The sequence below is a fragment of the Haliotis rubra genome, unplaced genomic scaffold (assembly GCF_003918875.1).
Source record: "Haliotis rubra isolate DU_JTF1 unplaced genomic scaffold, ASM391887v1 Scf76, whole genome shotgun sequence".
NCBI classification, from domain to species: Eukaryota; Metazoa; Mollusca; class Gastropoda; order Lepetellida; family Haliotidae; genus Haliotis; species Haliotis rubra.
In genome coordinates, this window is record NW_025767479.1 from 2,230,598 (window position 1) to 2,254,580 (window position 23,983).

Consider the following 23,983-nt stretch of genomic DNA (forward strand, 5'->3'; position numbering starts at 1 on the left):
GGGGCAAAGAAGATGATGTGGGGCAAGAGAAGGCCAAAGTAGGGCAAGGCAAGATGAAGTGGGCTTGGAAAAGGATAAAGAAAGATTAAGTGGGTTTGGGAAAGATAAAAAGGGGCAAAGGAAGATGATGTGGGGGGCAAGAGAAGGCCAAAGTAGGGCAAGGGAAGTGAAGTGGGCTTGGAAAGGATAAAGAAAAGATTAAGTGGGTTTGGGGAAAGATAGAAGGGCAAAAGGAAGATGATGTGAGGCAAGAGAAGGCCAAAGTAGGGCAAGGCAAGATGAAGTGGGCTTGGAAAGGATAAAGAAAGATTAAGTGGGTTTGGGAAAGATAAAAAGGGGCAAAGGAAGATGATGTGGGGCAAGAGAAGGCCAAAGTAGGGCAAGGCAAGATGAAGTGGGCTTGGAAAGGATAAAGAAAGATTAAGTGGGTTTGGGAAAGATAAAAAGGGGCAAAGGAAGATGATGTGGGGCAAGAGAAGGCCAAAGTAGGGCAAGGGAAGTGAAGTGGGCTTGGAAAGGATAAAGAAAGATTAAGTGGGTTTGGGAAAGATAAAAAGGGGCAAAGGAAGATGATGTGGGGCAAGAGAAGGCCAAAGTAGGGCAAGGCAAGATGAAGTTGGTTCAAGGGAAGAGGAAGTGGGCGTGGGAAGGGTCGAGTGGATCAAAGGAAGATTACGTTGAGTAAGGGAAGATGAAGTGAGTTCCGATAACATAAAGTGTGCATGTGAAGGATAAAGTAGAGCAAACAAAGATAAAGTTGGGTGAGAGAAGATGAAGAAAGCATGGGAAGGCTAAAATTGGGCATGGGGAGGATAAAGAGGGCATGGAAAATATAAAGTATATAAAGGAAAGATGAAGTGGGCATGAGAAGATGAAGTTGGTCCAGGGAAGATGAGAGACAAAGTCAAGCTAGAGAAAGCGTGACCTGAGATAATGTCATCATGGATGATGACAGTGGTGAGATACGACAAAGATATAACTGCTAAAATGGTATACCTGCTTCTTTTTACTGCATGAATGAGTCAGTTTACAAGCTGCTATGTAAAGCTCAAGACCTATATTTATTCAACATATATTTAATTTGGATATTATATATCCTAACTATAAATGGTGTGCTTATTTATTGTGCTGTGGAGATTGCTGAACATACACTAACACATACAGCTTCATCAGTAACCAGTCAGATTTGATATGATGAAGAATTCTTCTCCATCACAACCTTTGCATTTAATTTAATACTGATCATTTAAGTGAAAAACATAAATGAAATGTTGATGGTGAAGCTATGTCACTCAAGTAGTCAATAAGGATCATTTAGTTGCTGTTTCCACTCTCTTTGATACATCATAGTGTATTGTTGATCCTATGAATCATTTATTTATTCACACTGCTCATTTAAACTTATTATCCGTTCAAAAACCAAATAATGTAGAACTTTAAAGTTTAGCATAAAGAATTATTTTACTTAGTCAAGGATTATATTATAACTGCCAATATTTATACATTTAAATATTATTTGGTAGTTAGGTTAATATACCAGTATGTCAACATCTGCCTATAAGAAGCCTTATGTGAGTGAGTGAATATGGTTTTACGGCGCTTTTAGCAATATTCCAGCAATATCATGGCAGGGGACACCAGAAAAGTGCTTCACACATTGTACCCTTATGGGGAATTGAACTTGGGTCTTTGGCATGACAAGCGAAAGCTTTAACCACAAGGCTACCCACCACGCCAGAAACCTTATGTATTTCCAAATATAATTTCGCAGACTCATGATAAATCAAATTTCATTTTTGAACTTTTGTTAAGTTTGATAAAAGATTTATATAAGCTAGTATGTTTTGTTACTAGGTAGTAAAGAAAATAGCAATGTCAGCATTTATTATCTACCTCTGTGTTATCTAATCTTTCTGTGATGTTGAGATTCATTCCAAGCTTATATCACTTCATCTTGCTGACAGGTCGAAGCTAATGATGTCAATCGCTTGATTGACTTGTCCAGATTTGATTATTTATAGAAGCAAAATAAAATAACAATAATAACATATTATAATAATAATAATAATAATAATAATAATAAGTGCATTGATAATGCACTAAACTCCATTCACTAACTGGATGATGATAGCGCTAACAATCTGACCATTATTTCCCCGGATAACCAAAGCTGCCTGTGAGGCGCTAGAAGGTTAATAGTCACATGACATATCCCACCTACATGAAAGCACCTTTTTTTCCAGTTTAAGACCATTTTCCCCAAAAAGTAGACCATCCCAAATGAAAAATACCTCAACATGTAATTTTGAATGATATTGTCTGAGAACGTATGATTCTGATGCATTCTTTCTATATTATTTTTGTATATTTGCATTATGAATCTGTCCATCCTTCAAGTGTCATGTTACAATGATGTTTCAGTGCTGTGTTTAGTTTATATATCGCATGGGTTCTTGAGGACAACGGACAGGTACTTGATAATCAAAACATTTGTGATATTTTGTATATATAACAACCTGCTGGAGTGACACTGTTATGTATATCTGCTGTTTCTTGTGTATATTTGTGTGAATATATAACCAATTTTTGACATGTTGAGAATAAACTGTTATATTATACATACATATGGTCATATTGTTTTTGAGACTCTGGAGTGAGCGAGTTTAGTTTTACGCCACAGGAAATGTCCAAGGTCTGCCGATTAATCTGACCTGATTTGATGAAACTGATGCATATCATAGACGTGAGTGAGTGAGTGAGGTTTTACTCTGTTTTTAGCAATATTCCAGCAATATCACAACGGGGTACACCAGAAATGGGCTTCACACATTGTACCCATGTGGGGAATCGAACCCGGGTCTTCAGCGTGACAAGCAAATGCTTTAACCACTAGACTACGCCACCACCCCCTTAGGCACTGAAACACTTTAAATGTCTATGAAATATCTAATTTCTTTAGGTCAAAGACCTATTGTAAGACAGCTTGTACTCCAAAAGTTTAGATGTTGAAGATGTTCGCACCTGTACTTCTCTAGGTGACATCGAGTCCTAAATGTTTCAGGTGTATATGCAAGAATCTGTAACTGGCACATGTAAGATGTGCCTATATTTTTGTGAAACTGTCAACACACCTAACCTACTTCTTGATTACAACCATAGATGACCAAGTTGAGAACTACAGTCATCCCTCGCCATATATATGTGATCACTGGGCAACGTATTTATGGGAGCCACGGATTACCCCGCGGTTTAACCGAATCCGCGGTATCGCGAAGAGCTTTATTGCGAGGGATGACTGTACTTTTGCACACATCTCTTTACAATGTTGTTTGTTTTATGTTATGTTTCAATACTCAGCAATATTCCAGCTATATGACGGCAGCCTGAAAAGAACTGAGCCGGGACCAGACAATCCAGTGATTGACCTCATGAGCATCGATCTACACAGATGGGATACAGTGACATGTATCAACCCAGTCAGTGAGCTGTAGTGTTGGGAATTGGTTAAAATCTCATAACTGATGATTGGTTCATTACTACCGATCAATCATCGAAAATATTTGGTTAGCGTTATTTATGAAATGTTTAAATGCACATAAAAATAAGGGAAAAAATGTTGTTTATTTCTTGTTTTTTTGGCAAAATTTCACATCTTTAAAGGATGACTAGTATGTTAGGAACATAAATTTCTTGGAATCTTTAAGATAAATTCAATCATGACTTGAAATGAGCTTGTAGTGCTTATGAAATGTAACAGATAAAACCAACCATGTGAAAAATACTGTTAATGAAAACAAGTGTTCAAGAATTGTTTGTGTTCGATTGTGAGGAATTATGATCGATTGCTTGGTCGTTTAGTCACTACGACCAATCTTTGATTATTTCAATTAATTGGACAACCACTAGTGAGCTGACCTGATCCTGTTAGTCACCTCTTACGACAAACACAGGTTGCTGATGATCAGATCTTCAGTTATATACAATCTAAAATATAGACAACAAAACACTATGAATGGCCCACAAATGTACTTACAAATACAGAAGTAGATTCCTTCCACATGTTTGTACAGGTAGGCTTTAAGTCAGAGTACTGAATGGAACTGCAGCTTAATAAATGACCAACTAATAATCATTATCCATATTTTATTTACATATAACATATTAACTATGTACAAGACAGTCACCATACACTATATTAATGATATACTTCCTTTCTGTTTATGATGAGTGACACATTTATTACAGAGTATATAGATCATGTGTAACAAAAACAAATTTACATGTAATTCACAATATCACAACTATTTTTAAGATTTGTCTTGATTTTCTTCAATTTCCACTCTGCCTTTAGTCATATCGTCCTGAAAATCTGTGGAAACCATTAAAATGACTTGGGCGAAGAAAACATTTACAACATATGATTAACCCCAAAACATGTCCAATTGATTACTGCAATTCTGGAAAGTTTTGATAGCCAAAGATTATGCAAATACTGTGAATGACACACATGTGCACTGACATCATGATACAGTTATTTTTGAAGACCAACCCCCCCAAAAAAATGTAAACAGGCACATTTCTTGTATTAAATTCCACATGCTGTCAAACCAGCCAATAAATAATCACTCACATTCTGTTTCCTGAAACACACAACGTCACTCACGAGTCAAGAGTCATCTCGAGAGTTCGTGTAAAAGTATAGTAGTAAAACGCCTACCTTGTCAACTACAACAACGCATGCACCCTTAGATTACAAATCACATACACTGGGTTGACCTTTTATCATGATAAAAAATTACACATGCGAAAGAAACTTTTCGTTTTTGGTAATAGGATGTTGCAAAACTTTCCAGACACAGTTCAGGCTACTGATGGTCGCTCATAATAATTCAGGGCTCGATTTAAGAGATGTTAACCTACTTGCACCAGGTGCAACCTAAGATAAAAACCTAGTTGCACCAGTCAAATTCCAGTTGCACTGTTTTTATTGCAATATGTAATATCAGAAATATGCTATTGAAGTATTTAGATGTTTTATTCAGAAGTTTACCCACTCAAAAATTGACTTGCACCTGGTGCAAGTTAGACTAATAACTAGGTTGCATTTTGTAATATTGGGTTGCACCAGTGCAAGTAACAAAGCACTAAATCGAGCCCTGTAATTTCACAGTGTAAAATGTCCAGATGTAAATTATATTCATTTCCCTATCAATGAGAAGCATGTTCTGGTTGTGGTGATAAATATATTTGTGCAGCAACAATCTGAGATTCCCATCACAATAATCTCACTCAAACTGATGATGATCAAACATTTTACTCTCTAATAATACCTCTCTGCATGAAGATTTGAAAAGAACGTCAAACACTCAGACATGATGTGGAACACCCACACGGAAGAAATAAATGCTCTTGTTAGCACAGTCTTGTGTGTTGATGTCATGGTGTACAAAACATCCACGCTATATTAATGGCTCTTTTATTTATTGGCACTGCATATTTATGTCTATTTTGTGATATAGAAATTATGTTTGCAGCCTGAATGCATGCCTTGCTGCTACAAAGAATTACAAGCCTCAGTGTTGACTGGTTGATTTGTCAGTACATCTGACAGAGTCGAAGGAAAGTTTGGCATCTTCATGCAAGAGCTATTGTATGGGTGAAACTGATTAGATATCCCCTCAGTGCCTATCTCCGTGCAGAAAGACACTGGTTGACCACCTCCAGCAAGTGTGAGTTTTCCAGGGCTGCTGCAACTCTCTCCTTGTCTGCCAGCTGCTTGTTTACTGAAATAAACAGCCCTTCAGTCATAAACACCACAATGTGTCTGTTCTCCAAAGATGGGTCTATAATGGTGCTCATCAAACCAAGTCCCTAATCAACAAGCTGTCAAAACTATACACCACTGAGGGTTGGTATGAATGCTGATTGTGTCACTGTAGTTGTTCCAGACTTTGGGGGCAAGTCAAAGAAATGCTACTTCCCTAAAACTTATCACGAGACTGCAAGATTCTGATAAATAACAAATGGACAAAAGGGTACCACAAATATTATTCCTGACACTAGGCAAAGAATGTGTTTCCTGAGTTTGAATTAACTACCTGCTGGTCTAGTAGCAACTAAATGATGTTAATGGAAAGTTGAGTCATATTCAGTTAGATGAAATTGTGGATTAAATCCCATTCTAAATGTAAACATCAGATAAGGAGTCAGTGAGTATGGTTTTACGCGCTTTTAGCAATAATCTAGTAATATCACAGCAATCAAGTGAAGAGACAACCAAGTGAAGAGAATCAGAGACAACCAAGTGAAGAGAGTCGGAGACAACCAAGTGAAGAGAATCAGAGACAACCAAGTGAAGAGAATCAGAGACAACCAAACTGTACATACCTGCTTCTTCTGATGCATGGGTTCCTGGTGTAATGCTCACATCAACCTGCAAACCAATAAAAGAACAATTTAGGAAGGGCCTTTTTGGACATCTTCTTTTCAAGAGTTATTTATATATTAAAACAGAAACTCACCATAAAAGACCAAAGTTTCCAGTCAAGCCTCAGAGCTCCAGATAAGATTTAGCTCATGTGGGTACTGTACCCACTGTATTTTTTTTGGAGTGGGTATTATGAATGTTGAGTGGGTATTTCATTTTCCGTTACCCACTGCTTTCAAATATGTGCATATTTCAGTCATTTTACTCACCTTAAGTATATGCCATTGAGTAAGTTTACTAAGCAGGTATGTTCTGCCTGATGTCATACCTAATCAAAACCAACTTTAATATAATGGAAATGATTTCATAAAAAATCACTCATCCTATACTGACAGTACAACTTGATAGAAATTGATGTCTTTTTCATTACGCAAGCGAGTTTTATAAATATATTCCATACGCATTTGTTTTAAACTTTTTGCGTATCTAACATTTTAAATGTGTAATTGGTACGCAACAATTATTTTTTCAATGCGTAATTGGAAATTTTCTATGCGTATTTTACCCGGATACGCAGCTTATCTGGGCCTCTGAAGCCTTTCAATGATTATCACAGGGCTCCAGCCTCTGAGTACTTACATGTCATCATTTATATTGATTGGTGTCTGTAATGGAATCTTACTCTTTTGGGTCCAGTTTGCTCACAGACTCTTGCTCACAATATCAACCACTTGATCATATGATTAGAACTCAACTATTTACACGCTTCCATCCTGTAGCTGTAATCTTGCACAGGGGGTAAAAAACAAGATAAACATAAAAAGTCACTTGATTTTATGTAAGCTTCATTTATATTTGATGTATTGATCAAATGTACAACTCAAATATATGGTATGTACATGTATATTAGTCTTGTTATCTGTGAAATACAAGTAACCCCTGCCATATATTAATTATTAGTATAACTATAAATGCAGGTATCCTCAATTATGCATTAGTTATAACTATAACTACTATCAATACAGGAAACCTCTATCATGAATTAGTTATGAGTGAGTATGGTTTTGTGCCGCTTCTAGCAATATTCCAGCAATATCATGGGGGGACACGAGAAATGGGCTTCACCCATTGCACTCATGTGGGGAATCAAACCCGGGTCTTTGACGTGACGAGGGAATGCTTTAAACACTAGGCAACCTACCACCCCATGAAATAGTTATAACTATAACACAAACTGGTACCTCTTTAAGACTAGTTTGGTATTTTGCACTGCCATTTGCAGCAGACATGGGGCAAAAATATTGGCTTCTGAAAGAGATAACTCCCTATGGTATTCACTACCATGGTGGAGTAGGCTAGTGGTTAAGGCATTCGCTCGTCACGCTGAAGGCCCGGGTTCCATTCCCAACATGGGTACAATGTGTGAAGCCCATTTCTGGTGTCACCGTGATATTGCTGGAATATTGCTAAAAACGGCGTCAAATCAAACTCACTCACTCACTATCATGGTAAAAACAAATGCCTGAAGTCTCTGTGACCTACCTTGAACCTAGCTGGCAGTGACCTGATGAGCTTGACCCGAATGGACAGTCCGATGAGTGTAGCCATGCTGCAGTGAGGGATGGTGGGGGTGAACTCAATCTTCACATAGTTGTCCTGGTCACTCACCTGAACGTGAACATGATCATAACTGCATCACAATCAGCTGATCACAATACTTGATGGTTATTTTTATTGCATTTGTCACTTAATTTCCGACATAATAACAGCATTGGCAGATGAAAAAATCAAATGCAGTGTCAAATATATTTCCACAGATTGCATCTTTTTATATTCTTTTGACCAAGTTCATTTTTGTCGGGATTTATTATGCTTCAGCTATTACACCATCATCACATTTTCCATAACATTAAAATTTTCCAGCATCTCAAGTAGCCATCAGATCTATTCTTCAACCTGTAACCATCTAGACATATAAGTATCACACAGATTCCCACATGATGGCTTACCTGAACTCTTGACTCTTCCACGACCTTCAGCTCCTCAAGAGACAGGGGATGTTCAGGGTCATTAATAATGCGAATAAGATTTGGTCCAATTAAGGAAGCATAGCATTGTTTCAGATTGTTTAGGAGCATGGGAGATGGGACACTGCTTAAAACTGATATCAATAAGAAAGATTGTTCTACATCCTTATCCTTGCCAGCATCATTATTCTCAAATCAACTGCTTTTAATTGGTAACCACTCATTTGCCCAAAATTATTTGCCAAATAAAACATGTACAGTACATCAATTATTGTAAAAATATATATATTGGGAGAAAAATAACTACTTACCAAACTTATCAAAAAACCTGTGTTGACCAAAAGAGATGTTTGATAGATGTTACTATCTCAGCATTTTCAGATGACTGACTGAGTTTGGTTTTACGCCGCTTTTAGCAATATTCCAGCAATATCACGGCAGGGGACACCAGAAATGGACTTCACTCATTGTGCCCATGTGGGGATTCGAACCCGGGTCTTTGGCGTGACGAGCCAACGCTTTAACCACTAGACTACCCCACCGCCCCCTTCAGATGACACACCCAACAGCAAGGGCTGTTGCTAACAATGTCAAACACTAGTTTGTAAAGTCCAGATTTTATTACTTGCAAGCCCCAGGAATACTACTAGAAACATTATTGTAAAACAACAAAGCTGACTGACTGAGTTTGGTTTTATGCCTGCTGTTTACCCTGTCACGTTGATCGAAAACTGAACAATATTCTATTGGTATCAATTATATCGATCTGTAGCTTACAACAGAATTAGTTTGAAAGGATATCAAACACTTCTCTTGTGTCTATTTCATCAACTACGTCTTCGTCTTCATTTTCTGGCAGAATATCCCTGTCCTTGGCTTTTTGATAAATGACAGGGTTCGCATTGTCGAGGTCCCCGGCCATTTTGAAATACAAAAACAAAAATAGTAAATGGAATAAGATTGTTTTGCTTTTCGCTGTCCATACCAGTAATCATATAATATTGATTGCAAACATTAACGTAAAATTCTTTAAATAAATGTGTGTGTAGATTATCTGTACAAATTAATGGTGTGTCCTCTAAAGAAAAGATATAAACCTAATTTCGAATCCGAAAACAAATTACAAACCGATACATTAGTCGTACTTTTGAAACTCGCCTGTGAAGTTCACAAGTTCCCGCACACAAAATTAGACTTGGGAATTATTTCCATTTCCGAGTCACCGCGAAAACTTGCGTAAAGTTTTGTCACCCACCCGGCCTATAAATAAAGCTGACAGCACTGAGCCGTGCGCGCTTTATTCAAATGTCTTTTATCATTTGTTTCCAGGTTAGTGCACCCACCGTTGCGCATGAAGATTCGGAGGGACTGTTTATACATAGGCGCCCGTCTCTGATATATTTATAAGCATGACCTATATATATAAGATATACATAGGCGCCTGACTCTGATATATTTATAAGCATGACCTATATATATAAGATATACATAGGCGCCTGACTCTGATATATAGGTCATGCTTATAAATATATCAGTCGGGCGCCTATGTGTTTATAATGTATGGCTGGTGTGTGTGTGTGTGTGTGTGTGTGTGTATGTGTGTGTGTATGTGTGTTGGGGGGATGATGATTTTTTTATGGAGAAGCATGTACAATGTGAATGACCCTCCCTAAAAATTATGTACAAAGTAAGTGGCACCTCTGTCCACCCCCAAAAAACAACAAAACAAAACAAAAACACATGTCATGTACAAGATCAATGCACCCCCCTCCCAAATTTTTTAAGCATAATTATATTCATTACTCTTTAATACTCTGACACCCCCATTCCCAAAATGTCTCATATGCAGAGTAGCACCAATTTTTAAGTTCTTCACCCCGAACCCAAAATCTGATTAATGTGACTATACCTAAACAATACACTGCTGTCAGTTGGATTGGTCAAACTTGCAATATGTTAACTTTCAAGACTGCATTTAGGGTCTATTGCACTATCAAGTTAAGCCATGAATAGCAATCAAATGTATGAAAGCAGAGACCATATAATAGATAATATAATCTATTATTTGGTCTCTGATGAAAGTCAAGCACTGATTTTCTACACCCCTGCTGTGAGGATTCCAAGTTTTAGTCAGTCATCACCTTACCAATGGATGTCATATGATGCAATTATAAATATCTCATTGTGATGGTGTACGATTTTGTGAGAATGAGAAATTTGTGTTTTGTGAGAAATACTTGAATTCAGTTTGCTTATAGCATGTGGATTACAAACAATATGTTTTTACAGAAAATGGAGATGTAAAGTATGACCCACAGATACTGACAGATGAGAAATATGTCTCAAAAAGTGAAGAAAAAGCACTACTACAGGCAGAAAGATGTTGTTGCCATTGAAGAGGATGCAACACACGAATTTAAAGGTCACCGCAACCTGGCAGTTGAAGAGTTACCTCCCTGGACGAAAGAGAGAAAAACAATGAAAGCATCAAGAAAGGCTGTGTCAAGGTACTTTCATTGTTCTACCCAGTCTCACTACTGAATGGGTTGGCAGTGTTGACTTCCCTAGGTGTGCTAGTTGTAACTAGACTGACCCATGAAGATCCGGGTTAGAATTGGTCTTCAGCAACCCGTGCTTGTCATAAGAGGCGACTGACGGGATCGGGTGGTCAGGCTCGCTGACCTGTTTGACACATGTGTAGATCGATGCTCATCGATCGATGCTGAGTGCAGCTTTAAACAACTAACAAAGTAACTAGATTGTGGGTTTGATTCCCTGTACTCATTCTCATGGGTTTCACCAAATGGTAGAAGTTATGAGCAATGCATCCTTATGGGCTTTCATTTTTCGTTCTAGGTTATTGAGTTATGTACTCGCTTGTGCTCATCTCAATTGGGTATCTTAATTTTCCTTTGAGTAACCAAATAAATTGTACTCACCTCACTCAAACTCAATTGGGTATTTTGCCGTTGTCCATTAATTTAAAAAATATAATATAGTTTAAATGGTAGTGTTTGTTATGTACATTTGATATGTAATATGAAAAACGATAAGAAAGACTGCAAGTTGCCATGTTCATGCCCTGAAATAGAACCTCTCAATATACCTCAGGTATTTTATCTATCCACCGCTACGTAAACGAATGTAAGCAAAGATTTGACATTTTTGTGTGTATGCATGTAAGATCACATTTATTGAATATTAACAAAAATTCGAGCATACTTGTACGCAAGTAGTCTTTATAGGGATTGAGTTTTTACATAAATATTTGCGTAATTTACGCAGATACGCAGCTTATCTGTACCTCTGTGCAAGTACCTTTCAAGCAGTGTTCTAGTATACATCCGGAAATACCTTGTTATCTATAAGATAGAAACATTATTAAAATATAGAGATTGTTGAGTATGTGCCTTCTGATGTTAATGAATATACACATCCTGAAGATGATTAAATACAAGGCTTTCTCCACAGATCTCTGAATGCATTCCTCAATACTGGTAAAGGTGGCACTGTCTATCTTGGAGTGATTGATAATGGCACCGTTCTTGGACTGAAGCTCACACTCTCTCAGGTTTGCTTCATGCAGTTTTTAATGATAGGTGAAAGATGTTTACTGGTAAAGTTGTCATTTTTAACAGGGTACACAAGGGTAGATGATGTCAAGGTTTAGTGTTTTGAGTTGTATCCCTTTGTGGTGAATTGGTAATTTGCAAAGAGAAACTCTTGGTTCAAGGTCATCCCAGCAACACTTAAATTTTATGGTCACCAAATGTTCATGATTTATGATAATCAGTCAGATGGTATTCTAGGCAACAGTATATGAATCAGGACCGAAACATTGCACGCATAAAAAACATGAAGTTGTTATCCAATAAATTCTAAAATGCCCCTCAAAGAAGTTATGGAGCTACAGGGTTTATCAGTGAACATCATACAACCTTTGTTTGAGGGTATCATTTTGTGATAGTTTGGTCCTTTTTGTTGTCAGAAAGACCATGTAGTAGCCAGCTTACAGGACCTGTTCTCTCGCTACCATCCTCCCGTCCCATCACACAGGTACAAGGTGAAGTTTGTCCCGGTGTTGGGGCAGAGCAGCACTGAGGAGGAGGTGCTCAGGCTTATTTCTAAGACAGACAGGTGAGTTTTTGTGTTAGGACAGACCAGGGGGTGTTTGTGTGTTTGTGTCAGGATAGACCGGTTAGTATGTGTCAGGACAGACCGGGGTATGTTTGTGTCAGGACAGACCGGGGTATGTTTGTGTCAGGACAGACCAGGGTATGTTTGTGTCAGGACAGACCGGGGTATGTTTGTGTCAGGATAGACCAGTTAGTATGTGTCAGGACAGACCGGGGTATGTTTGTGTCAGGACAGACCAGGGTATGTTTGTGTCAGGACAGACCGGGGTATGTTTGTGTCAGGATAGACCGGTTAGTATGTGTCAGGACAGACCGGGGTATGTTTGTGTCAGGACAGACCGGGGTATGTTTGTGTCAGGACAGACCGGGGTATGTTTGTGTCAGGACAGACCGGGGTATGTTTGTGTCAGGATAGACCGGTTAGTATGTGTCAGGGCAGACCAGGGTATGTTTGTGTCAGGACAGACCGGATATGTTTGTGTCAGGGCAGACCTGGGTTTGTTTGTGTCAGGACAGACCAGGGTATGTTTGTGTCAGGACAGACCGGGGTATGTTTGTGTCAGGACAGACCTGGGTATGTTTGTGTCAGGGCAGAGAGGTGAGTTTGTGTCAGGACAGGTGAGAGTTTGTGTAAGGACAGACAGGTGAGTGACTGTATCAGGTCAGACAGGTGAGGGGGCGGTGGGGTAGCCTAATGGTTAAAGCGTTGGCTTGTCATGCCGAAGACCCGGGTTCGAATCCCCACATGGGCACAATGTGTGAAGCCCATTTCTGGTGTTCCCCGCTATGATGTTGCTGGAATATTGCTAAAAGTGGCGTAAAACCAAACTCAGTCAGTCAGTCAGACAGATGAGTGTCTGTGTCAGGTCAGACATGTGAGCTTGTGTCAGGTCGGACAGGTGACTGTGTCAGGTCAGACAGGTGAGTGTTTGTGTCTGGACAGTTAGGGGTGAGTTTGTGTCCAGGTCAGGCAGGTGAGTGTTTGTGTCAGGTCAGATAGTTACAGTATGGGATTTACAATACTTGTGACACTTAGTTCACTTACTGGAATGAACAAGTGTCTGCAGGGGTGGAAATAACTTTAAAATTGCTAGTGTACTCCGGTACAGTGGCACATGTGAAATCACTTGCCCTGAAATTTTTTCCACTATACCGGCCGTTTTCTTGTTGAATTTTTTAAATAAACAACATAATTAACATTGGAAAGTCAACTGGATGCCGGTACAGTGTGATATACGAATTTGCTTGCCCAACAGGAAAAAACACTGGACTCGGACGTCGGGCAATGGGTTACTTCCACCCCTGGTCTGGTATGTCGAGATGGAAGTGAACTGCCTTACAAATTGTCTGTGCATAACAGCAGCACTTACCATTCTACACACCCTCTTATTTCAGTGACTACTCCGACACCTCTCAGAGACACCGAGCCCACGAATTCCGTACCCACCACTACTGCTGGTGTGATAAAGACTATGTTGCCCAGCTCAACATGGTAGGTAGCAGGAAATAACTGTTTTCTTTCATGGAATCTTTCCACGTAGTACTTTCCCAGAGTTTCAGGGGAGGCAGATATGTGCGTCCAGTGTGTACAAATGAAATGAAAGATGCCCAATAGTTTGCATTGTTACAACTACAATGTTCCTCTAATCGTGTCCTGTATTGTTGTCTATAGTGATATCTTTTTATGATAGCGTACTAGTTTTAAATCAAGAGCTGTGATACTCTAGTAGTTTTACTGTCCTTCGATGACAGATTATTATTTTTTTATGTTCTAAATTTATTGATTTTACTGTTGATATAAATTGTTCTCATCGTAATATGGCTGAAATATTGCCAATGTGACGTTAGATATTAATTCACTCACTCACTCTAATTGTGTCCCCTGTCTGTTCTTGGTTTAAAATTGAGACCATGACCAGAGTTTCAGATAAGTTGCAAATCTGCATAAATTACTCAAATATTTATGTGAAAACTCAATTCCTATGAAGTCTGTTGCATACATGTACGCTTGAATTTTTGCAAATACTCAATGAATTTGATCTTACATGAATACTCACTAAATAGATAAAATAACTGAGGTATACTGAGAGGTTCTATTTCAACACATGAACTTAGCAACTTGCAGTCTTTCTGGTCGTTTCTCATATTACAGATCAAATATAAACAACAAAGACGTAAGTCAACATTTTAACTTTATTATATTTTTACAATTAGTGGAAAATGGCAAAATACCCAATTTAGTTTGAGTGAGGTGGGTAAAAATTTTTCCTTATCCTGACTCATGCTTATTGCTTGTCTCTTTCCTCTTGCGAACTTAGTGGAACACTTGTATCTCCTATTGAAGTTCCCATCAATAAAACAGACGTAAAATCACTACCCACCAGAGTTGTCTCTGTTTTCATTTTGGCGGGAAACCGTGGCGCCACCGTTCTCCCACGCTTCACTCTCCCCTTCTTCGCCCTGTGAGCAGGATGTGAGAGCGCCTGTGTCTCCTATACGGCACTATATCCTTTTATTAATTAGTAGCACTACTCTCTCCGTTATTACTACGAAGTGGCAGAGTCGGTTGGGTCTTCTCAAGTCAGCACAGGACATGACCCGCAGAGGGAGTCTACAACTACGCCTATACAGGTCTTCGTGAATGTACAACTATACAATCCGGACCCCTTCGGACTCCCGGACGGACTCAAACCGTATCTAATATGGTGGCCTCAGAGATCGGATGGTTGCAGACGCACCTATTTTAGCAGAGCCGGAGTGCAAGATGCATCTCCATGTGGACGCATCTCTTCAAGGTTGGGGAGCACACCTCAACAACGAAGTGTCAGCTAGGATATGGTCCATAGAAGAGAAAGATCTGTACATCAACATGCTGGAAATGAAATCAGTGATAAACGCCATACTCTACTGGACCAGCATTTTGAAGAATGCCCATCTGACGGTACATACAGTCAACTCCACAGTGGCGTTCTACATACACAGAAGGATCAACAAGGTCGGCGATCCTTCTGGACATCTGCTTTCAACTGGCCAGCATAACAGACAATCTGAACATCCACATAAGAACATGCCACATTCCAGGAGCCAAGAATGTGATAGCAGACGCACTATCCCGTCCAATGCAGCCATCATGGATGCTACATCCAGGGATCTTCAAACAGATCATACCAGAGATGAAAGCACCACTAATAGACCTCTTCGCCACAAGGGTCAACTGCAACATCCAGGGATCTTCACGCAGATCATACCTGAGATGGAAGCACCACTAATAGACCTCTTCGCCACAAGGGTCAACTGATAACATTTGTCACCAGATCCACGAGAATGGGCACCGGATGCTCTCAGCACCTCCTGGCAAGGACTAAACGCTTACACTTTTCCACCACCAGCTCTAATACTGAGGGTGTTGCAGAAAATCAGTCGGACGAAGGACCTCCAACTGATTTTGGGCACGCCTTACTGGCCAGCGAGAATATGGTTCCCTATTCTCATACAAGACCTAGGCCTGCCACAACTGCAACTACCAGAGTGGACAAATCTACTAGTACATCCTCCCACAAAGCAGGCGCACGACAACCTAGAGGTATTCCGGTTACACATGTGGACTGTATCAAGGCATGCTTGAACAAGAGAGGATATTCCGCCAGGGCAGCGAAAGCAGTTACACTAGCTTTACGCAAGTCTACATGCAACTTGTACGACGACAAGTGGCGACGCTTCGAGACATACACTTCGAGGACCGGATTCACAGCCATAAAAGCGACACATCCTCAAGTGGCGGACTACCTTTGTCACCTAGACAAAGGAAGCGGTCAAAAGGGTCAACACTCTCAACATACCTAGCGGCATTGGGCTCAGTTATCCCATGAGGACGAGTGCAACTGACGAAAGTACCAGAGTTACTGGCCTTAGTACGCTCTTATAAATTGGAGGACCAACACCAGAGATTTAAAGCTCAGGCGTGGGCCTCAACGTAGTTCTACGACATCTCACTAGTGTCATCTCCGAACCATTAGAGTGGACATCCTTCGAAGTTCTTGACGTAGACGCTGCTGTTCCTGATCACCTTAGCAACAGCAGCAAGGATGTCAGAAATAAATGCTCTGGCCTTCGAGAAAACATGATTTGATGAAGATCAAAACATTGTGCATGTGGGACTGAGATGGGACTTCATAGCAAATAATCAACTGCCAGGTCATCCAGACAGACAGTTCCACGTCCCAACACTATCATCAGTCCTTGGACCACAGGATACGCAGGACCTATCCTTGTGCCCAGTGAGAGCATTGCAAGTCTACCTACAAAGATCCAGGTCCAGGGGATGGAAAATTCAAGCGTCTTTTTCTCCCGATATCGACAGCGACACAGACGGAGGTCTTCCGCACTAAGATATCAATCTGGATCAGAACTGTCATACTCCGGGCCTACAGAGCAGCAGGACTTGATCCTCCAACCCACATGAAGTTAGAGCTCTGGTGTCAACACTCGCTCTACATGGGAATTGTTCTATCAGGACGATAATGGAGGGCTGCTTCTGGAAATGGGACATGGTGTTTGCCAACCACTACCTGAAGGACATCGCCACGGAGGTCGGCTCTGGCATTCACCATTTCGAGTTGTAGCACAACAATTGACAGTCTGCTGAGACATTCACCATTTTCATTGACTTGCAAAAGCCTTGTTCAGCTTTAGAGTCTATATGCACGTCTAGGACAGACTAGCATTGATATGACCCAGTACCATACACAGGAAAGGTGCTGATGCTCGCGAGATCTCCACATAAAATGTTAACAGAAGTCTCAAAGACCAGAAGTTAACTATTGTGGTCCCTTCATCAGAGAAAGCTGAAAGTGAAGGGTTACAGCAGCAGCAGAGCCTGGCAGTAAAAGAAGTACTACCAGGAAGTTCTCATTTCGGGCCGTTGGTTGTAGCACAACAGTTGACAGTCCCTTAAAGAGGTTGAGACGAAGTCTCGCCCTTTATCACATGACTGGAAAATAGCCTACACTCCGGAGAGTTCTGCTTCAAGTCTAAATGCACGTCTAAGGACAAGCATAAGTGATAAGACCCAGTACTTGTAAGAATACTCGTACAGGAAAGGGTCGCTTCTCCACTTGGTGCTTGCATCAAGGGATGGAGTCGCAAAATCCACATAAAATGTTAACAGCAGAAAGGACCAAACGTTAACTATTGTGGTCCCCCCGTCAGAAGACAGCTGGAAGGACAGGGTCACAGCAGCAGAGATTAGCAGTTAATACAGTGCTAATACGAATTTCCGTCGGATTCTGACGTAAATCACTACATGGAATCCTAAAGTGCTTGCCCGAGTCAGGATTCTACAAGCAATAAGCAATAAGGAAAAATATGTAATTTTCTGAGTAAAATTGATATTTTATACTTATCCTGACTCATGAAAGCCTCCCAACCTCCACTAGACACTTTGGATTTCCCTGCAAATTCAAGTGTCGGGCTCATAATCAGGAGAGAGTGAAGCGTGGGAGAACGGTGGCGCCTACGGTTTCCCGCCAAAATGGAAACAGAGACAACTCTGGTGGGTAGTGATTTTACGTTTTATTGAGGGGAACTTCAATAGGAGATACAAGTGTTCCACTAAGTTCGAAAGAGGAAAGAGACAAGCAATAAGCATGAGTCAGGATAAGTATAAGTATAAAATATCAATTTTACTAAAGAAAATTACATATTTTATAACACATACGTAAATCTTATAATTTGAATTTAAATGAATCTATCTATTTTTTTCAGTCACTCTTCCAAATGTCCAGTTACCAAACTACGACCTGTGAAGATCCGGGTTAGAATATTGATCTTCAGTGACCCATGCTTGTCGTAAGAGGCGACTAATGGGATCGGGTGGTCAAGCTCCCTGACTTGGTTGACACATGTCAGACAGCTGCCATATAGCTGGAATATTGCTGAGTGTGGCATAAAACTAAACTCACTCACTCACTCTACCAAACTACAATAGTAATGTGTTCCTTGTCTGATGACACTAGGGGGTGCTGTCTCCAGACTATGTGGTAGAAATTACCATCAAGCCGTGGGACCCGGATGACCCCAGCAACACTGATGGGGTGGGGATGGTGGTAAACCTGCACCCCATGCATGAAGATGAGGAGGGCAATGTTTATATGAGGAGGCAGGCCAGTACTGTCAAGGTAACAGCCAGTTTTTTATATGTTATGTTTCCAGCATTTTTAAGTTTAATTTAGTGATGCTGTAAATTCATGCGTCAGTGATTATCGATAAGCTCAGGAGTACAATCGATATTCATGAAAAATGAAAATCAAATACTGCAATGTAAACAACTTACTCTTGTGCGTTTCTCAACAGGAAGTATTCTTGATTGTCTTGATTGTGGTACAATGTATTAATAGGTGCCCGTTCTGATTTCCCACATGAAATTTGTGGTGGGATTTATGATCACTGAGCTCCGATTATCGACCGGCTTATTGTGAGCAATAACCAGCACTACTGTACACACAATCATTTAAACAAGCAGGCAACACATTCAGGGGTGGAAATAACTTTAAAATTGCTAGTGTACTCCGGTACAGTGGCACATGTAAAATCACTTGCCCTGATAATTTTTCCACTATACCGGCCATTTTCTTGTTGATTTTTTAAATAAACATAATTAACATTGGAATATCAACTGGACACCGGTACAGTGTGATATACAGATTTGCTTGCCCGACAGAAAAAAACACTGGACTCGGGCGTCCGGCAATGGGTTATTTCCACCCCTGACATTACAGGTAAACTTATAAGTATATGACCAGGGTTTGTTTTTTTCTTTATTCACTGATAGATAGATACACCATGCTTATATTTTTGAAAAGTAACTGTGCTGAATTTCCATATTTTTCTTTTGCATGGTGGGGTAGCCTAGTGGTTAAAGTGTTCGTGTGTCACACCAAAGACCCTGGTGCGATTCCCCACATGGGTACAATGTGTCAAAACCGTTTCTGGTGTCCCCCGTTGTGATTTTGCTGGAGTATTGCTAAAAGTGGCGTAAAACTAAACTCGCTCACTCCAGAGTCTCAAAAACAACATGACCCTACGTGCATATATTATATAATATAACAGTTTATTTTCAACATTCAAAATTAGTTATATATTCACACAAATATACACAAGAAACAGCAGATTTACATAACAGTGTCACTCCAGCAGGTTGTTATATATACAAAATATCACAAATGGTTTGATTATCAAGTACCTGTCCATTATCCTCAGGGATGGAAATAACTTTAAAATTGCTAGTTTACTCCGGTACAGTGGCACATGTAAAATCACTTGCCCTGATCATTTTTCCACTATACCGGCCGTTTTCTTGTTGATTTTTTAAATAGACAACATTATTAACATTGGAAAGTCAACTGGACACTGGTACAGCGTGATATACAAATTTGCTTGCCTGACAGAAAAAAACACTGGACTCGGACGTCGGGCAATGGGTTATTTCCACCCCTGTATCCTTCTCTTTTGCATAAATGCCATGTTTCAAGGCAAATTGTATTTCTTTTCACAGTATTCACTGAACGATATTGCCCAGTTGACACGGCAACAGGTGAAGGAAGAATGTGAGGCGGAGATCAGAAGGTAGGATAAGTCATGCTCTCCATAATCTCGGCAACTGGTTCCTCACTACTCATCACTGTCTGAGCAGCCCTGTGAAATGTTGCTTGGCATGTCTGTTATCAGGGAATAAGATTGGAATAATGTTGATGCGTCGACCACCTCCGTGGTGTAGTGAGAGCAGAGAGCGGAAGGTCGCAGGTTCGATCCTCAGCTCATCATACCAAAAGACATTAAAATATGGTACTTGTTCATCCCTGCCTGGCACTCAGCATTAATGGGTACAACAATGATGGGTGTCAGTATAAAGTATAATGTGTCTGAGTGGGGTATTCATGCTTAACTGCGGGAGGGTATCTCAGGGGTCCAGCACTATGAACTCAGCTTAAGTCTGTGAGCTAATACAAGCAGCCACACATACACATATGAGCGATATGAGCGAAATAATCTTAAGTATGGCGTTAAACCCAATTTCACCTCACCTATTTCATCAGTACTATTTGTGTCATTACCTTCAGCATCTACCCTGTGAAGATCCAGGTTAGAATTGGTCTTTAGCAACCCAGCTTGTTGTAAAGGGCAACAAACAGGATCAAGTGGTCAGACACACTGACTTGCAGTTGCTTGTGTCTTGACATTGTATCCCAGCTGCATAGATCAATACTCATGTTAATCACTGATTGTCTGGACTCGATTATTTACAACCGCCATCAGACAGCTGGAATATTGCTGAGTGTGGCATAAGCGAAAAGAAACACAACCTTCAGCAACTTTTAAATCTCAGTTTGGCTTTTCTCCTTTTGATTCTCCCTATGAAAAGGCTCATTCGCTTTCCCACCACGTTAGCCTCAAAACAAAGGACTATGTCGCTGTTCACGTTTTGCTTTTGAGACTGTCATGTGATTCAAATCATCCAATGGTTAAACTTGGCTAAATATGGACAAGAAATATCATAGCCACTTGCAACAATAGAAATGATATGACATTGTTCAGTTTTACAGAAGCATTTAGTAATAAATGTACAGACCGCCTCCATGGTGTAGTGGTTAGAGCGTCCGCCCGGACAGCGGAAGGTCGCGGGTTCGATCCCCGACCGCGTCATACCAAAAGACGTTTAAATATGGTACTTGTTGGTCCCTGCCTGGCGCCCGGCATTAATGGGTACAACAAGGACTGGTCGGCTCGGAGTCAGTATAATGTGTCTGAGTGGGGTATTCATGCTTCACTGCGGTATGGTATCTCATTGGGCTAGCACTATAAAACCAGCTTAAGTCTGGGCTAGTACAAGCAGCCGCACATACACATACACACGCATGCACGTCGTCATATGAGCGAAATATTCTCAAGCACGACGTTAAACCCAATTTCACCTCACCTCACCTCACATTTCGGTTTTGTCAAGGTTTCTAATTTAAGGTAGTTAAGTCAACTGCCAGTCCAGTGAACTGATTGGATTCAGCCCATGGCCTATTCTATTCATAAGTGTACATATGTGTACATGTCATCACTTCCCATGGTCCACGGCTTATTGTACCGATAAATTACTGAAAATAACTAGGAAATTAAACACATCAAATGTCAGTTAAAATTCCTACTTTCAACAAATAATCTAATGTTTTGATAGCAGAAACTTGTATTTCATTGGTACAGGACCAAACAGAAGGTGATGAAATTATAAGTTTTAAAGCATCCCTTTTTTGGCAGAAAAACGTGTGTCAAATGTGCTTTTCAAAGGAAATTAATTTGGAATTGATATAAATCCCATGCTGATGATTGAAAACAAGGTTCAGTCAAGCTTCAAAATCTTTTGTTTGACTATTTGATGTTGTACATATGTGATTATGTGCCTTAAAAGTTCTGTAATTTGAAAATACTGATAAGTGGTTCATATGAGCAAAAGTACATTACACTTCTTGCAGGTTAAAGACAGAAATAGCAAGCTTGTCCTGCCAATCTGATTCTGAAGATCAGAACACAAACCACCAGCCCTGATGTCTGAACAGTCATGTTTGGTGTGGCCAGATGACCAGACAGGTTTAAACCATTATGGAGTACAGTCTCACTTGATGAAAAGTGTGTTGCATGGTCTGATGGTTAGTGTGGCACATGATGTGATGGTTTTGGTGTCATGTGACCTGATGGAACAAGAGTCACATGATGTGCTGTGTCATGGGATCTGATGGTTAGTCTGTGCCATGATGTGATTGTCTATGGTATCACATGACCTGATGTAACAAGTCATGTGATGTGCAGTGTCATGTGATCTGTTGGTGAGTGGGTGACACGATGTGACGGTCATGCAGAGATGCCAACCCATACGATTTTATCGTATTCGTTACGAAAAAACAACACAAAATATGTGTCTAAGATAGCAGTAAAAATATTCGATTAAAAAATAAATACATTAAATAAATTATTAAATTAAATTTCGATTTTATTCAAATCGGGCGGTGTGGGGTAGTCTAGTGGTTAAAGCGCTGGCTCGTCACGCCGAAGACCTGGGTTCAATCCCCACACAATGAGTGAAGCCCATTTCTGGTGTCCCCTGCATTTGCTATTCACCAAACTATCAAGCTATTCACTATGTGGATACATATTACTGATTTAGTTGATAACAACGCTACAACGTTAATAACAAGGTCTTAGACTATATATTTAATTTTTATTTAATATGAAAATTCTTTGGAAAGTTAATACTAATTTTGGCCAACAAATACTAATTTTTTAATCAGTTTTTGGCCGAAATAATAATTGGGCTAAATTGGGGTAAATTGTCATGTTGATGGGTCATCTCTGGGTCATGGGGTGGGGTAGCCCAGTGTGACCTGATGCAATAATGTGTTACCCAGTAGGTATTGCTGAATATTGCTAAAAGCGGCGTTAAACTAAAACTCAGTCAGTCAGTCAGTCAAGGTACCTAGTAGGTCACGTGTTCCATGATGTTCAGTAATCAGGAATTAATACGGACCTGTGTTAGAATTGGTCCCTGGCAAGCTATACTATGCTATAGGTGATCCACAAGGTGTTTGTTGGGTGATAGAAGACACAGAAAACAAGTTAGATTTTATCTCTATGTCAGGCATGCAAGAAGAAAGTGAGAAGTTATCACCATTTATCTGTTATGTATATCATTACTTATCCATTGAGTCACCAATAGTCAATGTATCTCATGATTTGTTGGCTCATGTGTCACATGATCTGTTGGTCAGTGGGTCAAATGAGCTGTTGGCCATCATGTCACATGTCTGATGGCCAGCGAATCTCATGATCCAAAAGTTGATGTGTCACATGATCTGTTGGTCAGTGGGTCGAATGAGCTGTTGGTCATCATGTCACATGGTCTGATGGCCAGTGAATCTCATGATCCAAATGTTCTTGTGTCACATGATGTGTTGGTCAGTGGGACGAATGAGCTGTTGGTCATCATGTCACATGGTCTGATGGCCAATGAATCTCATGATCCAAATGTTCTTGTGTCACATGATCTGTTGGTCAGTGGGTCGAATGAGCTGTTGGCCAACATGTCACATGGTTCCACTGCCAGCTAATCTCATGATCCAAGTGTCGTTGTATCACATGATGTGTTGGTCAACATGTCACATGGTCTGATGGCCAGCGAATCTCATGATCCAAAAGTTGATGTGTCACATGTTTCAACATTCAGTATATTGCATCAGCTGTTAGCCATTGGGTCAAATGGTCTGATGATCCATTTTAAAATCTCATCACATCTGTCCAAAGTTTATCAAAATAAACACAAATATGAAACTTTTCCAGTGTATTTTATTTATGAG

The 23,983-nt window shown here is 40.0% G+C and overlaps 2 protein-coding genes and 1 long non-coding RNA gene across 3 annotated transcripts; 1 reads left to right on the forward strand and 2 right to left on the reverse strand.

The window, feature by feature from the left end:
* Nucleotides 1–4,129: 4,129 nt before the first annotated feature.
* LOC124260295 lies at nucleotides 4,130–4,888 on the reverse strand. Its single transcript, XR_006894051.1, has 2 exons — nucleotides 4,407–4,888; nucleotides 4,130–4,369 (listed from the first exon to the last, which is right to left on the reverse strand). It is a non-coding gene; the product is annotated as an uncharacterized LOC124260295 (long non-coding RNA).
* Nucleotides 4,889–5,204: 316 nt separating this feature from the next.
* On the reverse strand, nucleotides 5,205–9,401 carry LOC124260294 (cytosolic iron-sulfur assembly component 2B-like). Its single transcript, XM_046694571.1, has 5 exons — nucleotides 9,256–9,401; nucleotides 8,437–8,516; nucleotides 7,970–8,095; nucleotides 6,388–6,433; nucleotides 5,205–5,783 (listed from the first exon to the last, which is right to left on the reverse strand). The coding sequence occupies exons 1-5, from the start codon at nucleotides 9,374–9,376 to the stop codon at nucleotides 5,686–5,688; spliced, it is 471 nt and encodes a 156-aa protein (XP_046550527.1). The 5' UTR covers nucleotides 9,377–9,401; the 3' UTR covers nucleotides 5,205–5,685.
* Nucleotides 9,402–9,613: 212 nt separating this feature from the next.
* Nucleotides 9,614–22,246, forward strand: LOC124260293. The gene is made up of 8 exons (XM_046694570.1): nucleotides 9,614–9,783; nucleotides 10,744–10,961; nucleotides 11,926–12,025; nucleotides 12,443–12,591; nucleotides 13,986–14,082; nucleotides 18,605–18,766; nucleotides 20,143–20,213; nucleotides 22,109–22,246. Exons 2-8 carry the CDS (start codon nucleotides 10,783–10,785, stop codon nucleotides 22,179–22,181), a joined length of 831 nt encoding a protein of 276 aa, XP_046550526.1. The 5' UTR covers nucleotides 9,614–9,783; nucleotides 10,744–10,782; the 3' UTR covers nucleotides 22,182–22,246.
* Nucleotides 22,247–23,983: the final 1,737 nt, after the last annotated feature.

Coding starts and splice junctions, on each gene's coding strand:
- LOC124260293 (XM_046694570.1), top strand. CDS start 10,783: ATGAGAAATATGTCTCAAAAAGTGAAGAAAAAGCACTACTACAGGCAG. Junction 12,026..12,442: donor TGAAGCTCACACTCTCTCAG/GTTTGCTTCATG, acceptor TTTTGTTGTCAG/AAAGACCATGTAGTAGCCAG. Junction 14,083..18,604: donor ATGTTGCCCAGCTCAACATG/GTAGGTAGCAGG, acceptor TGATGACACTAG/GGGGTGCTGTCTCCAGACTA.
- LOC124260294 (XM_046694571.1), bottom strand. CDS start 9,376: ATGGCCGGGGACCTCGACAATGCGAACCCTGTCATTTATCAAAAAGCC. Junction 8,517..9,255: donor AGACACAAGAGAAGTGTTTG/ATATCCTTTCAA, acceptor TAATTGGACCAA/ATCTTATTCGCATTATTAAT. Junction 5,784..6,387: donor CCATGCATCAGAAGAAGCAG/GTATGTACAGTT, acceptor TGTTTATTTCAG/TAAACAAGCAGCTGGCAGAC.